The sequence below is a fragment of the Pogona vitticeps genome, chromosome 2, assembly GCF_051106095.1.
Source record: "Pogona vitticeps strain Pit_001003342236 chromosome 2, PviZW2.1, whole genome shotgun sequence".
Lineage (NCBI taxonomy): Eukaryota > Metazoa > Chordata > Lepidosauria > Squamata > Agamidae > Pogona > Pogona vitticeps.
Genome location: NC_135784.1, coordinates 214,770,202 through 214,787,716, shown reverse-complemented (window position 1 = coordinate 214,787,716; position 17,515 = coordinate 214,770,202). Strand labels below are relative to the sequence as shown.

General features: G+C 39.4%; 1 protein-coding gene across 4 annotated transcripts in view; it reads right to left on the bottom strand.

Annotated features, from left to right (window-relative positions):
* Positions 1-2,733: 2,733 nt before the first annotated feature.
* LINGO2 (leucine rich repeat and Ig domain containing 2) overlaps positions 2,734-17,515 on the bottom strand; it is an 878,998-nt gene continuing 864,216 nt past the window's right edge. For all 4 annotated transcript variants that reach the window (XM_078384884.1, XM_078384885.1, XM_072992032.2 and 1 more), the window contains one exon: positions 2,734-15,413. In XM_078384884.1, coding sequence (XP_078241010.1) covers positions 13,557-15,377 — 1,821 coding nt within the window. In that variant the 5' untranslated portion in view covers positions 15,378-15,413 and the 3' untranslated portion in view covers positions 2,734-13,556. The remainder of the gene's footprint in view (positions 15,414-17,515) is intronic.

Here is a 17,515-nt window from a genome sequence, read left to right as displayed (position 1 = left end):
GTTTCACCATGCTGAAACTATTGAGACTTCCTCCTATAAAGGCAAGATTTCTTAAGTTCCTGCAAAAATGAGATCCCAATTATCATTTTCTCTTGACTGATTGATTGATTTTCACCCCTTGCTCAGCAGTGCTAAATTCTGCACAGCTCAATGCCCTGTTCTTGTGCAGGAAAGATGCCACTCTGTGCAGGAACTGGACCAATCCTGCAGAGCTTCCTGTTTCTTTTGCCATTTCTAAGTGCATCCTACACAGAAAAGTTGCCATCATGCAAAGGAACTATAATAGACCTGCATAGCTGGTCATTTACTTCAGAATAAATATGCATGGAATTTCAAAGAAGTCCCAAGAGATTTGGAAAAATAAACGCAACAGAGAAAAAATCTTGCTAGTTGGAAAAGGAGGGATTTTTTTGTTAGCATCTCTTCTGTACAGTTATTCAGTATACTGTTTCAATTCTGTCTTTATTGTATTTTGATCAGATAGTCTGTTCCCATACTGACCTTTCAGCAACCCTAATCTTGGTTTAATTTTTCCTATGACATCAGGGAAGAGATCTCGCTCCCCACCGATCCCCACCCATTTTGTTATTCCCTTGCATTTAAGATTCTGGCCTTATTTCTGTCACAATTTACTTTGCTTCTTGTTTGTCATTAATAATTTAAAATTTCACCTGTCATCCCCCATACTTAGTTTTCCTTTGACTACAGGAATAGCCTTTTTGTTTTCTTTCCTGATAATATGTATGGTTTCATTCTTCTGCTCCTGTAGATTACAGACACTTCAATGTAGTAATGCACATTTGTATTTTAACTTCAGAGTTCCAATTGTATATGTGATGCAGCATCCATCTTTCTTTTTGCCTCTGTGCACATCTGCAACAAGATATCCTTCTGAGTTTAATCCAGTTGCTTCAATAGTGACAGATGTATTTGTTCTTTGCTCTTCCCAGTAGCTGTTACAGTGCCTTCCAGTCTGAGGGGTCTTATCTGCCGGCCACAGAGACTGGCGAAACGTTAGGAAGAACAACCTTCAGAACATGGCCAAAGAACCCGAAAAACCCACAACAACCTAGGAGATTTGATTCTAACCCTGGAGCCGAGGAGAGTTTTAGGTGTGCTAAGGGAAGATAAGGGGAGAGAATCAACAGATCTAATTAAAAAGAGCCTGGAAGATCTATTGGAGATAGATCAAATGTATAAAATGTTCTCAGGTGCACAAGGCATGGCAGAATTTTTAGAGAGATAGAAACAAGAATTGGGAAAAGACAAATAAAAGAAGGAATGTATGTGCCTAACTTCTGGAACTGCAAGGGGGCCTGGCATATCTTATATATTAGAAAAGGGAATTAAACTGAATAAGGTAAAGGCATAACATGGTGGTTCTTAAGGTAAATTGAAGATAGATATAAGGATGATGTAAAACAAATAGTACAACGAACATACATTACATATGTTATTGATATAGACATGATAGAAAACATGGAGATAGAAATGGCTAAACAATTATATAAATAAAATCTGTATAAAATGCTTTAGATAACATCTATTATGTGTTAGGAACCTATTCAGTAATTATTGGTATAAAGTACAAAGTTTGCCGGTTAAATCACCTCAAAATTATATAAATTTGGAAATGGAATTACGTTCCATATGCACATTTTTGGTATTACCTGGCAGGACAAAGTTCCAAATAGAGTAGTCCTAGATCGAGCTGGAATTTTCGGCATGTATACATTACTGAAACAGGGACGTCTCCGTTGGCTCAGGCATGTTGTAGGAATGGCTGAAGGTTGGATTCCAAAGGATCTCCTGTACGTATGGAGAATTAGTGCAGGGAAATCACCCCAAAGGGAGAACATACAGTAGCTGCGATACAAGGATATCTGCAAGCGGGATCTGAAGGCCTTAGGAATGGACCTCAACAGATGGGAAACCCTGACATCTGAGCACTCAGCCTAGAGGCATGTGGTGCATCACGGCCTCTCCCAATTTGAAGAGACTCTCACCCAGCAGGCTGAGGCAAAGAGGCAGTCACGAAAACAGCAAAATCAGGGAGCTAGACAGGGTACAGATTGTATTTGTCCTCATTGTGGAAGGGATCATCACTCTCGAATTGGCCTTCTCAGCCACACTTGACACTGTTCCAAGTCCTCCATGCAGAGCATGATACCATAGTCTCTCAAGACTGAAGGATGCCTATGATGATGAGCCAATATTGTATACTAAAATACACATATGAATGGTTTAAACATTTAAGAAATGTATAGATTTTGAAGGGACAACCAAGAGGACACGAAGACGCAAAAAACAAATAATTATAAGCAAACCATGTAACATGATGTAAGACTATGTTTAACAAGCAGGAATTGAATGTAGATAGATTGAGAAACTAATAAAATGTTTTTTAAAAGTATGCTCTCTCTCTCTCTCTCTGTGTATATACATACACACACACATATACACACACATATGTATATGTATATGTGTGTGTATGTATGTATGTATGTATGTATGTATGTATGTATGTATGTATGTATACATACATACATACATACATACATACATACATACATACATACATACATACATACATACATACATACATACATACTAGGGTTTTCATGAAAAAATCATATATATATAGATACCTAATTCAACTGAGCTGTCCAGCCAGCACATGCTACAAAACCAATATTCATGTCTCCTACTATGCATCAGAATCTCTGAGGTGTAATGGGAAAAAGACAAAACTATTTAGCTCCTCTTGTTCCTTGGTCTTCTCTCTTAAGTGGGGGGAGTTGTCCTCAGTTTAGGACTAGAAGATCAAGAGATTTGCAGGTCCAGATGACATAAAGACAAGAGAAAAGACTGAAAAGCACCTAGCCAGCTGAGCTGAATTTAAATTTCAAGAACCAGATGAATTACAAATTCAGGTGCTACAGGAACCTACAGATGTTGTACTCCAGAGCCACTGACAGTACTGCTTTGAGAATTTCTAGAAAAGAGAAGAAAGGCCAAACAAAATGGAATTGAGCAAATGCCCCATTTTCATGAAGCTGAAAAGGTTTTATCCAGTGAACCAGCCAGCAGTAAGGGTGACAGTAATACAGGCCAAAATTATTGAACAGAGTATTTAGATGTCAATCTGTGAACGTATAGAAAATTGTGTTGGTTATTCACAGTCAATGTAGCTTCGTAAAGAGAGAATAATAAATAATAGAAGACCAATATTATGTCATTTGGGTGTTACAGAATTTTCAGTCTAACAGATTATGGGAATGCTGTGAACAAAGTTATGTTATGGATATGCTGCCTTATAGGTTTTGGCAGCAGTAGTTATAAAAAAATAATTTTGGTGAGACCTGTTGCTGGATGTGACTATAATTTGATGGCTCCCCAGCAGGGTTGAGCATTTGCTTAAGTTTCATCTTCGAAGGGTACGCTACACTATACGCAAGACATTTTAGATTGTATGTAAACAAAAAAAGTAAATACTGATCATAATCAGTTTATAGTCTCCATTTATATTTAAATCAATAGGACTGATCATTCTCCATCTAAAAATGAAATTCACTAAAATTCATTTTAATAATAAAATACATGATTTCTTTCCTATATGTAAACTTCTATCAATTTTTCTTTACAATTAAAATAAATATTAAAATTCTCAGACTGTTTTTTACACAAATATATATATATATATATATATATATATATATATATATATATATATATATATATATATATATATGAGATCTACAAGTTGTTGTAGGTAGAGTTTAAATGTGCAACTGCTTATAACATATGCTATAGCAACATACTGCATCTTTGAAAATTTTGGCTTCTTGGCATAAATATTCATATACAACAAAACCCTTTGAAATGGAGATAAGGATTTCCTATATGTTTGCAGAATGCTCAGCCAAGATTGTGTATCATACTGTCTAAATGCTACTGGCATAAACATGTTTATGCATTCTTTTCTAGTTTTTACTCATTGTTAAAAAGAATGACCATATAGCAGTCTCCTCTTCTTCAGATATCTGGAAACTGAACTTCGTATTAGCACTGCTTTCTCAGGCTAGTCTGTCTGTCTGTCTGTCTGTCTGTCTGTCTGTCTGTCTGTCTGTCTGTCTGTCTGTCTGTCTGTCTGTCGGAAAATTATTCATCCATTTAAAAGATTAGGAAATTCCTTTCAGGATAAACCTTTGCAAGTGCAGTAAAACTAAAACAATGATAATAACAGTAGTAAAAAAATTAATAAAAATAAAGGGTTAAAACAAGACAACATACATGATTATTAGTCAAGGCAGAAAGAATGTTTCAACTGGTAGATGCGAAGTTTGAAGTTTTGGTTAGATAGGTCTACACTCGACAGACTTGTATAAACCTTGTCAGGCTGAGAGGGTTTTTGGTCCTTTTCCCCCTGGTATCCCCCCCCCCCAACTTTCCTTTCTTTTCCTTTCCTTTCCTTCTTCTACTTCTTCTTTTCTTTAAAGCAAGTGATAGAAATCATGTCACAAAAACAATAGGAACATCAGAATGAAGGATATGGAAGATGATCAAGGAAAGTAAATAACCATGTATAGCTTTTGAAAGATTAGCCTTTAGCTATGGAAGGAATGGGTCTGTTGTATTAAGCATATCAATTGTAGAAATGTAGGACCATTTTTTGATTACTGTACTGTTATTCCTCATGCATTAGAAATAATCTCGATCTTCCATTTTTCCCTGCACATCTTCATTTATTTATTCCATGCTGATTGGAATAAAGAGACAAAAGCTACTTCTGAGATCAAGACTGTTGTTTGCTTTGTCCCTTCCAGGCTGCTATGCATATCATGAAGAAGGCTTCCTTGAAATAATCATAAAGCAGTGGAACACATTTTCTCTGCCAAGGGCTGTTTTTCATTCGCTTTGGATGACTGAAAACAAAACAAAACAAAAACATGCAGGGGGTGCACAAGCAAGCAAGGGAGATTGCTATTATAGGCGGGCATTTTATCACAGCAACTGCTTGTGATATATGTAAAGAAGGTTGGGTGGAATGGAGTTGAGGGAGAATCCAAAATCATTAAAAACTACAGTGATTTTCTCAAAAGCAAGAAGAGGTGTGCAATAATCAACAGGTTCCTTTTTTTAAATAGTGAAGCCTCACCAAACCTTTTGCTTGCATCAACATTGTCAAGACAATGTGTCCTCCCCCCTGCCTTGAAGAATGTGTTTTCTTCTGGACAAAGTGGATCTTGATGTGGTATTCTAAAATATTATTAGTGAACAAGGAATTCTTTCAAGAACAAAGGATGCACTAACATTTCTCATGGTGTTTTCATGTAATTTAAAGAAATCTTGGAAAAGGCTATACAGTCTACGATGTGTATACATTATTTCTATCACAGGCTAAGCAAGCATGAATCTGTACCTCCCTGTTTACTACTTTCTACTTAGCTGGCCTATGTGGAAGAGTACTGTTAGTGCCATTTTACAGATGGAGAGATGGGTCAGTGAATTGGCTCTATATTCAAGTGGCCAGGATCCAGAGTGTATACCTACAGGGCTTTTATTTCATGAAAGGAGAAGTTAATAATACACAGCTCTTTGTGCATGATTTATTTCCAGCATACATATGAACTTTTCTTTTTCACAGAACATTAGGTTCACAAGCAAAAAGGGGCATGAAACCACTGGTGAACTGTAACAAAAGGGTCTGTGAATAATCACAGTGCTGTACCATGATCTTTCCATTCCTAATTCAGAAAAACATCCTAGGGACCACATTAAAATAAATTCAGATTATCCATTTGACAATGGCTTTTGATGTTATGGGTACTGGGAAGGTAATGGAATTGCCTTACTTTTCCTGTGCTCTATGCTTTTTCATATAATTCACAGTACAGTGGTGCCTCGCAAGATGAAAGTAATTCATTCCGTGAGTACCACTGTCTTGCAAAATTTTCATCTTGCGAAAAGCGGTTTCTCTTAGGAAACCTCGCCGTTTCCCTAAAGGAACATCGCAAGACAAATGAATTATTTCCATCTTGCGAGGCATCAGTCTTGGGGGGGGGGGAAATCGTCTTGTGACGCATGGCCATAGAAGAAGCTGGCTTGCGAGGTACCACAGCGATTGCAAAAACTATCCATCTTGCGCGTTTTCCGTCCCATGAGGTGTTCGCCTTATGAGGCGCCACTGTACACCGGATCCTCTCAACCCACTGAATCACTGCTGAAAAACTGTGGTTGCTGCTCAGCTTGTCATCACTATAAGTGCTGCTCAAATACAGCAGCAGCTATGGAAACTATAAGATATCCTGTACCACAGAACCTGACAGGTTGGGAGACAAGAGTGTCTTCCAAAATGGAAAGATAGGAAGGAAGGGTCCTATTTTACAGCAGGGGCAAATCTCACCAACCACTGATATAATTCAGTATGAGAATCTTGGCTCTCCCATACAGAGGATTCACAAACTCCCAATACGGATTGTGGTTCATGGGAGGCACCATACTTCAGTGGAAAGCCACATACTTTGCAAGTAGGAGTTTCCCGTCGGCCAAAATAATTTTTAAAATAACAATGCTAGTGCACTCAGTTCTTCAGTAGTGTTTCCAAGCCTGAGGGTTTCAGTTTTCTTTCTTTTTTCTAAATGGTGAATCCTATTAGTCTTTGCATAAAGTTTACATAAATGGACACACCTAATTGTTGCTAACTGACAAGGAGCAAGTGACATCTGTTGGTCATGTGCCTAGATAGGCAAATAAGATGTGTCCCTGCTTCTCATCAGTTAGCTGTGGCAGGTTACACAAATTTTACACAAATATGAACAGGATTCCAGCTAATATATTTACAGTAAAGATGGAGATTCAGTACACACATACACACTACTGTGCATCTATATTATGAAGGCCAATGAAAATCTCCAGACGGAATCAAGCATAAATACGTGACAGTAAAACAGGAACTCAAAGAATTGGAAGGGAAACAAAAAAAGGGATTGAGAAAGAAATCCAGTTCTATTTCTTGTAGTTAAAAACACACAAAATGTTCCATTTTGCTTAAAATTAAGGGCTAGATGATATCCAAATTGCCAAGGTGACTTTGAAACATCCTCCATCTTCTTCAGTAACCAGCCATATAATTAATTCTGCTATCATTAACATGTACTATTCCCAACAGCGTTTATCCAGTCTTTAACCTTGCTGCACAATCAATCACGACTTGTATAATTTCTGGCTTGCTTAAGCTGGTATATTTTCATCACAGAGAGGGGTTAGATTAAGTTTGTGACACTGAATGTATGATTAGGGTAGATTCAGTGCCAGACTAGGTGGGCAGTATTTGAAATACAGCAATAGGCAAAAGAACCATATGATTACTGGAATACTTAGTACCTTGTTCACGTTTGACAGAACCCTGATTTAGTCTTCCTCAACAGATACAGTGCATGATCTGAAAGAAGTCACAGACTTGAAAAGCATGAGTTGGTCTCCATAATGCCAGTTACAATATCCTGTGTTTATTAAGATAACGGGGAAGGAAGCAAGTCAAAAGCCAGACTGGATGTAGTCCGAAATATTCACCGTTAGAATGCCCTGATATTTTTTTTTAAAGAGCAGCTCTAGCGACCTGTACACCTGAGGCAAAGTGAAGAAGTGGAACCCTTTTCTTTGCATAATTTTTTTTTCTCCCTGTTGAAAGACATATACTCCAAATAGCTGTTTGTTCAGTTAAGAAGATATATCATGCATATGAATTTCTCCTGTACAGCAAATAAAATATTTATTTTTAAAAAAGGAGGTATGTTAATCAGGAAAACAGTCTTTGGGGAATGAGTTAAATATCTTTCCCGGTATCATTGTCTCAGTTTCCACTTTGGGCCATTCCATCACTCTTATTAATTGAAAACAGGTGTTCCTGATCCAAATATCTTTGATATCACATTTAGTTGCATGCTCTTCTTTATAATTTGTAGGATTGTGAAGACTTTCAAGGGTGGTGCAAGCAGAAACAATTTCCTGAAGCTGGATAACTCCACTTCATATGCCGTTGCTCATGCACTGTTTGAAACAAAACACAGTATGGCTGAAATCTTGTTAATGCACCTCTGCATGTGCAAGGTTGATTATGTCATCAGCCACAGCCTTTTACAGTAAAAGTTTCTGATTGCTCTCTCTCCCCAGTTTTCAGGGCCCCCAAAAGCTTCTCAAGGACAAAAGGGATCCCTAGGGAGCCTCAGAACTGGGGTGGGTATGGACAGAAACTTTTATTCAGCAATAAAAAGATGTGGCTGATGATGTCAGCAGCTTTGTGCTTGTAGAGCTGCGCCAACAGGTTTTCCACTTTCAAATCAAAGTAGATGCAATTATTTATTGTAATTTTGGAGGTCCAAACAGCTAACAAGTGGAGATACATTTGACATGTCAGGAATGTATTTTATACTTCCAGTCTTTTGGGGAAATAAGCTTACCTGTGTCATTGACTAACTATTCTAAATTCTTGATTTTTTTTTTCCATTTGAGAAGAACAGGAACAGGAGTAGATTTCTGAACAAACAAAAATTAAACAAGGGATAAAAATGGAGAGCTAGGAGAGCTATAGAATACACCGGAGCAGGCAAAGAGTAAAGCATTATTCTTAAAAAAGAGCAATTAATCACTATGTATAATTTTTGGCAGTCTGAGGGTTACATTTCATTCTGTCTTGTAACACAAATGATATACCCATACAGCGCAAAAAGACATTACTCATTTCACAGTGACTTGCTTTTGCCGGGTTCAGCAATTAATAATTAAGCTTCAAAACAATATGTGTGACATTAATTTTTTGCTTATACAGCTCTTCATTCATTAGAGAAAATATATTTTCCATCTGGATATGAGCCAGATTCTTTTAATCAGAATTCAGATAGAAATGGCATCAAAACAGAAAGTCTTCCCTACTTCATAAATAAATGCATTGTATTTGTTTTTTAAATAGAATGTTCATGAATAATGGCAACTACCTTTGTTTGATTTAGTTCTTTTACCTATATGAAAGCACAACAAAGTTACAGAAAGCTTGCCATGTAGTTCTCAGAGACAACCTATAATTCTTTTAGTTTCTTTGGTTTGTTTTGGGGTCAGCTAGCATTAATAAAAGTCAAAAACATCTTACAAGTGTGACAAATTACTTAAGATCATTGGTAACGAAAAACAGTGCTCACAAAGCAAACCTCTAAAATTCTCTACTCACTCTTGGAGGATACAGATACTTGAAATGTATCAGCATACATAATTCAAAATCCAGTGTTAGTCCAAGCTAGAGCAGACTCGTTGAAATCAATTGAATATGTATTTATTTGATTAACATCCCTTTCAGTTTGTCTAGCCTATGTGGGACTAATTTTGGATTTAGCACAGAGAAATCAACAAAAACTTAACACTGGTCTGTTGTTCTGATTCTTCAGTTCCCTCAGACATCTGTAGTCTGTGGGGCATAACTGAAAAGTCAGAGTCTAAAAGAGCAATGGCCAATCCTGAATAAAGCATGTAGGGCATGCTGGCTCAAATAGCTAAATAACTTAGTTGGCTTTGAGTACCCTGTATCTGACTGTGAAGTGGGTTTGAGGGTCGTCTGAGGGAGCACAAAGAATGAATTTCTTCTCAAACAACTCAGAACCATATACATTGGTCAGAAATGAGAAACTTCAAATGACCTCTGAGATATTTCCCTCACCCCCAGACTTTAGAGAGCTACTCCATCTCCAACATCACTACATTCCCCAAATATTTTTTGTGAGTGTGTGTTTGTGTGTTCCAGTATTGCAAGTCATGCCACTCTACAAGCTTCTGGCATACAATGTGGCTTTTAAGTATAACTTCACTTTTAATGGCCTGTTTCAGACCTTAAAAAGCATTTTCTACAATGCCTGTTAAAAAGGCAGTTAGTTAGCAAGGCATTTTAAGTGCGGGATTTGAGGGACCAAATTATGCTTAAGAGGCCAGTCATCCCCAAAGAATAGAACTATAAGAGAATATTATTTTCATACTATTTTGTCAGGTCAGATGTCTGGGGGTGCTACACTGTGGATCCAAGGTTTTTCCCCCCCCCCCCAAGGGTCTCTATATGAACTCACTTTCTGTGGGCCCATTACATGACTCTTTCCCACTATCATCCTCCTTATTACCTGAGGAGATGTGCAAAACTCATTAAACAGGCTCCATGTGATATTATCCGGATTATTTCGGGACAGTGTGAAAAGAAGCTGCAGAGACAGCTTCAGAGCTGCTATCACAATTGTGGATTTGACTTAGTAACTAGTTCTTCACAGAAATTGCCTTGTGCCTATTGCATTTCATGGTTGTTTCTCATGGTACTCTGGCATCGTACGGTCAGTGTAGTGGCATGAGAAAGGCCATAATTCCTCCTATGATTTTCCTGTTCCAGAGTTACTAAAGTGATGCGATATGAAATACAGGTGTATGCAAATCACATCATAAGAATGTGTCACTAGACATGGTGTGCAATCATAAATATGTTTTGTATGAGATGCATGAAAAGTTATGTGAATGCAACCGTGCTGAAAATAACATAATCCTGATTGTACAAGCATATACACATTGATCCAAGAGCAAAACAAATGTTGCTAAATGTTGTTAGATGTTGGAGGTGAGTGGAAAATGCATTAAAATCCTTTAAAACTGCTTTGAAATCTCAGCCATAAGCAATATGATTTCCATGTTTGTTAAAATGACAGAAAGGTCAGATATAGAATCTGAATACATGTCTCTGTAAAATCCTATTCATGGCTTTCAAATAATCCATAACTGACAGATAGCTAACACATACACATGCACACACCCCCTCACAAACATTCATAACAAATTGCTCACTCGCTACTTATTCATCTTAGTTTCAAAGAATCACATAGATCTCAGCCAAATTCTAAAGGAACATACTATATAGGTAATGTCACCGGGAGTGTTGGGAACATATTGCTTCAGTTTTTGTCATTTCTACATTACACTATCTTGCCACCACAGTCCAGCTCTCAAATCCTTTTTTTTTTTCATGATCTTGAGGGGAAGAATAACACATAGCACAATAAAGAAATAAAGCTAGCTAGCTAGCTAGCAAGCAAGAAAGCAAATCCATCCATCAGTCAGCCCAGGGATTCTGTCACATACATTATTCCCAATCTTCCTACCCTCTGTGTATTAGTTTTTATACTTGGGAAAGGCTAGGCAATAGAAGTACTAAAATGACAACAAAACAGTTAAAGCAGTCATGAATTGTAACAATTGTTAAATCACAGACATTCACAAATATTAGATTTTACCTTTCTAAGAGTTAGTCAACACAGAAACTCCCTCCCTGCCTTCTTCCTGTTTCCTTTGCATGATCAATATTTCTCCTCCCCACCCTGGGTTCTGGGAAGAAAATACCATGAACATAGAGCACATCTGTCTGCTCTTTGCTTCACACTAGATTACAATATGGCTCCAGTACTCTCTAAAGGCGTTGTGATCAGAGAACCTCCTGCATAGGATTCCCATAGAATATCACCAGCGGATGCAGTACCCTCCTCTGTCTGGTGGGCCATTCTGAAATAGTGTACTCAGCACTCTTCCTCAATATCATTTTTGGACCAAATGTGATTCTTCTTCAGGAGCATCCATTTGCACTGGTTTCATACTACTGCTTATAAACAATGAACTTGGACTACAAACTAGATGTTTATGCCAAAGGCCTAAATTCTTTTCTTTAAAAAGATGCCTTTTTGTTCTGGATTGTATATATATTATACACTTAAGGTGAGGTGTAGGTGAAACATCAATAACAAATTATTTAATACCTAGGGTCAGTTCTCCCATGTGTGTGCATATCTGTATATATGTATATACACTCACATATATACATATGGCCAGAATACTATTGGTTGTGAACACTGGTGTAAATACAGTGGTGTAAATCAAAATGACTAAATGCTGCTAGCTAATGAACTGCTGCTTATACTCCTTGTGGTTTTACTTGACGCACAATGAGGACTATAAGGGGCAACTTGTTAATCAGCAGCAGTTTGCACTTAACACCACTATAAACAACCAATAGGATTCTACACCTGCACACATTCTCTCACTCAGTCACTATCACTCTTATTTAAGAGCAGACACCTGCAAATTTCTTATTTTGCTACTAACAACTCTTATATATATATAGAATATTGGAATCTGGTATGGTACCACTACGCCTTTTTCTCCACAGGATCATCTGTCAGGGTCATTTATGTGAGGAAAAACTAGCAACAATGGAATCAGTTAGCTACCAGCCTGCATTATCTATGGATACAAAACTGGCTCTGGCTTGTAGTTTGGCAGTACTTCGGCTTTTTGGAAGCTATCAAGTATGGAAGGTTCTGTTGAGTGGCATCTCCTTTCATAATGCATGGCTAAGTCTGGTTTATTGGCATCAGGGAGGAGCTTATTCCTCTACGCTGATTTTTTAAATCTATTTTCATTTGTTTCTATAAATACAATGCTGATAGCATTTCTCTAAGTATATGGCAGAATTTATTTTTCTGGTTCTTTATCCCCGGTACACATTAACCTCTTAACAATGGTTCAGAAATTAAAAGAGAAGAATATGGGAAGAGGACGAGGGACGGTCCTCCAAATGTAAGTGTTGCCAGCTTATAGGTCAACAGTGATGAGAAAGCCGAACCATGGACTCTATCACAATAGACTGGTCCAGTGGGATATCACAGACTTTTAAAAATCAAAATTAGGCACACGCCATTTCTTCAAATGAAGAAAAGTGTAACAGGGCATGGAGAAATTCTGCCTACTTTAATAGTTCTTCTCTGGTCTTTCACATGAGGGTTGACACCAGACAATACCGTTTATTGGTGACTACAGAGGTCTGATTTAGGAAGTTGGCTGTACTTACGGGAAGAGTTACATCACATCAGGGTCAGTTACCGCGTAAAAAACAAAACCTCTCATTTGTATTGCTTTAAAATGTACACAGTAAATATGTATATTTAAAAAAATAAAATCAACATACTAATCTTGTGATGCTGAACCAACTAGAAGGAATGTAGGATGCAAGGCTTTAGCAAATGAGAGCTATAGATACAATTTTCTTTGTAGTGTATGTTGTAGACAAATGTCTCTTTCTGTAAATATGAAATCCCTACACTGTAGGTTTTTTCTTTTTTTCTTTTCTTTGTTTTTTTTCTCTTTGTAGTGGTAGAAAATGTTTTGAACAATTATCTGTGAGCATGAACCGATAGTTCGTTACTGAGATCCCCAGAATGCCAAAAAATTTGCAATGCAAACAATTAGTACTGTATGCCAACTCTGCAAAAAGCCCTAACACACACACAGCCTCAAACCACGAGGCTCAGATGTACAACCTCAGATAGTTGTCTTTTCTGATTTCTGTGTAACGTTTTGACACCATGACAGCCTAAGTGAAGCTGCCCCCAGCCTGGCAATCCCTACATGCCAAGCTTGTTGAATTGGTTAAAATGCCACAGGAGGGAAAGAAGGGAGAGAAATAATTAATGCTAGCAGCACAACCATCAAATCATTTTCATATTGAACCTGCGTGGTCCTGGAACTTCCCCTTCCACCACTGCACCATTGTTTTTACGAGGGACGTACTCTAGGTCAATGCTGGTTTTATGCTTGCCTTTCCCTCGGCTCCAGACAAAAAGTAGTAAGAAACAAAATAAAACCACCCCAAGGAATGTGAAGCAGCCCATGGCTGTCGACACCAGTATTGTCTTAAGGTCCAAGGAGAATGTATTCACATTGGTCCCATTGGAACTGGTGTCATTGGAATCCGTCATATACATAGGAGTCCTGTTAGCATAAAGGAAACGATCTGGTGGAAACCTTTTGACAGTGAGGGTGGCTGACATGGTGTCATTCCCAGCAGCATTGCTGGCAACACAAACATAGAGCCCACTGTCTTGATCCTGGGCAAAGCGGATCTCCAGTGTGCCATCCCCCAGGACGGTCGCTCTTCCATTGGATTTTGCTGTGACCAGCCTTCGTCGTGGTGTCAGCCAAGCGATGGTTGGTTGTGGGTCACCATCAGCGCTGCAGAGCAACTGTACAGTCTGCCCCTCTTCAACCACCAAGTACTGTAGCTTCTTGTCGCGGATCCTGGGCTTCTTGCAAGTGAAGTAGAAAGAAAGGGCAGTGCTGTGGAAGTCTTTGAATGGCCTTTCTTTGACGCTGTCTGGGCCAGCACACATTGGCTGCTGACCACCAAATTGTAGCGTGGGCTGCCGTTGTAATATCCAAAGCAAGCGGCAGTCACAAGCTAATGGATTGTTGCTGATGCAAAGGACTTCCAAGGCTTTGGTAGAATAGAATGCGTTCTCCTCGATGGTCTCTAACAGATTTTGGGACACGTTTAGCACACGGAGGAATCGAAGTCCTTGAAAAGCGTGGGGCTCAATTGTACGCAGCTGGGCCCCAACCATGTGAAGCTCCTGCAGGCGCAACACATCTGCCAGCATGCCTGACTCAATGGTGCTGATGGGATTGTAGGAGAGGTTCAGGTGTGTCAGGTACACCAGGTGCTTCAGAGCAGAATAAGGTATGGTGGACAAGTTAGCATTGGTGATGGAGAGGGAAGTGAGGTTCAAGCCATACAGGCTGTTGGCAGGAATCATGTCCAGCATAGGCCAGTAGTCAATTTCTAGGTTTTTCAGGTGGAACAATCTCTTAAAGGCATATGCAGGCAAAAGGTTAATGTTGAGATGTCTCAGGTGCAAGCTGATGAGGTTGTGAAGGTGGGAAAGGGCTTCTGTTGGTACAGCTGTTAAGTTGCATTTTTCCAGAGTGAGCTGCTCCAAGCTAAGCAGTCCGCTAAAGGCCCTGTGGGATATGTAAACCAGATCATTATCCCCAACCTCAAGGGACTTGAGGTTGTGCAGATCCTGGAACATGTAGTCCAGAAGAATGACAATCTTGTTCTCGCTGATATCTAGCTTGGTTAAGTTTGTCAGTCCAGTGAAGACCCCTAGAGGGACCAACTTGAGACGGTTCCCTTTCAGTCGCAAGGAACGCAAGTTAAACAGATTGTTAAAGGCTCCAGGCTCGACATTGGCAATGATATTGTCACTGAGATCTATCTCCTCAAGCAACGGGAAAGCTGTGAACTCCTCTGGGTTGACGCTTTTCAGTCTGTTCTTGCTAAGATCCAGGATTTTTGTCTCTATGGGGATGCCCTCAGGGATGGCAATCAGGCGCCTCCGGTGACAGCTGACAGACTTGTTCTGTGCTGAACACTCACAGCGGGCTGGGCAGCCTATGGTGGAGCCCATGAAAATTAGCAGCACAGCCAGACTTAGAAATGGCTGCCAGCATGATATGGCTGTGTGAAGCATGACTCCACTGATATTGTCTAATCCTCCGTCACAGACCTGCCGAGAGAGAGGAAGAGAAACAAAAATGGAAGAGTTAGCATCACTTAATAAAAGTCTTACAGTCAAGTTACATCCCATTCAATTTAATTTAAAATACATGTAACAATTTGTTCCCCCTTCCAGTAAACACAGTCTGTCTCTAAAATTTGTGAGGGCCACCAAATGGGAGAAGGAAGTATTTCATTACCAAAAATCACTGCTGGCAGGATGACTTTATTGATGGCAGCAATTTTTGGTAATGAAAGGCTTCCTTCTCCTGTCCTGGATCCCAGCAAATAAAGGATTTCATGGGAGCCTCAGAACCTCTCGGAGTTGTCAGAAATGTTTAATTTCTGAAAGATCCCCACTGCTGCTGCCACCACCAGCCTTGCATGAAACAAGCCATGGCAACAGCATTTCAACCACTGGTTCCTTGTCTAGAAGCACAAAAAGGACCCTCAACTTCCTGTTCCATAGCTCAGTCTCTCATCCATTATGCTATATTGCTAGTAATTTCGTGGATGACTTTCTGTTACAAAAAACTCAATGAAGCTTTCAAATCAGTTAATGTGAAGCAAAAAATATATTAATTCAGTGAGGTGTTGCATGCTTAAAGGTAAAGGTTCCCCTTGACAATTTGTCCAGTCATGTCCGACACTAGGTGGCGGTGCTCACCTCCGTTTCCAACCCATAGAGCTAGCATTTTTTCCGCAGACAATCCTCTGTGGTCATGTGGCCTGTGTGACTAGACATGGAATGCTGTTTACCTTCCCACTGGGGTGGTACCTATTTATCTACTCACATTTTTGTATTTTGCATACTTTCAAACTGCTAGGTTGGAGGGAGCTGGGACAAGGGATGGGGGCTCACTCCGTCTGTGGATTCGATCCTACGACTGCAGGTCTTCTGACCTTGCAGCACAGAGGCTTCAGCTTCCTCTTATATGCCCTTATGTATGTAAAATTCTTCAGTTCCTGACGTTCAACCTTAACAGCCCCTTCCACCACATGAAATCTGTACACACGAGCATTGCCAGATATACAAACATTTGCACATTTACACTGGGAGCAGATTGGATGGTGATCGGAGATAAAATTGGCCAACCAATCTAAGACATAACTCATCCCTGCTCTTTCCAACTGCCATGTTTTTTAAGGTGTCCACTTTATTATAAAGGCAGAAGTGCTCTCCCTTCTCATCCATTCAAATGGGATCTAAGTTCATCTTAAGAATTTGTTTTCTCAAATGGGAAAATTGCCATGCGTTATGATGTTTTAAGTGGGATGTGGTGGCGCTGCGGGTTAAACCACAGAAGCCTCTGTGCTGCAAGGTCAGAAGACCAGCAGTTGTAAGACCGAATCCACATGACAGAGTGAGCTCCTGTCGCTTGTCCCAGCTCCTGTCAACCTAGCAGTTTGAAAGCATGCAAATGTGAGTAGATAAATAGGTACTACCACGGTGGGAAGGGAACGGCATTCCATGTCTAGTCGTGCTGGCCACGTGACCACAGAAACTGTCTATGGACAAACGCTGGCTCTACGGCTTGGAGACGGGGATGAGCACCGCGCCCTGGAGTCGGACACGACTGGACTAAATGTCAAGGGGAACCGTTACATTTACTTTTATAATGTTTTATTTATCTAGATAAATTTGTAGAGGGGATGATCAAAAGGTCTATCCCAGGCAGTTGGTACATTACCCTCTGCATTAAAGTAAGCCAAAGGCTGGCTGCACTGTTAGACTGAAGTGCCCCCCTCAGAAAACTAACCTGGAGTTTCATGAAAGGGCAAAGAACTGCCTGATAGTTTATTTACTATTAACAAATCTAGTGCGACTTAGTCCCAAGTAAATGTGTTCAAAAACCCTACAAAAATATGTTTTCAGTGTCAAGTTGTAACCTAAATAGTCATGTGATGATTTCCCCAGTATTTGAACATCAGTATTCTACACAATGAGGGTTCACAATTAATGAATTAGACTTGAACTAACTTGCTGTGAAGGACAGGATGCTAGTGAGCCATCCTCAACAAAGAATGGACAGGAAGAGGTGTGTGGATGCGCAGAGGGTGTGTTAATAGAAATAGAAGAGGAAGGAGTGAAGGAAAGGAAAGCGGTAGAAG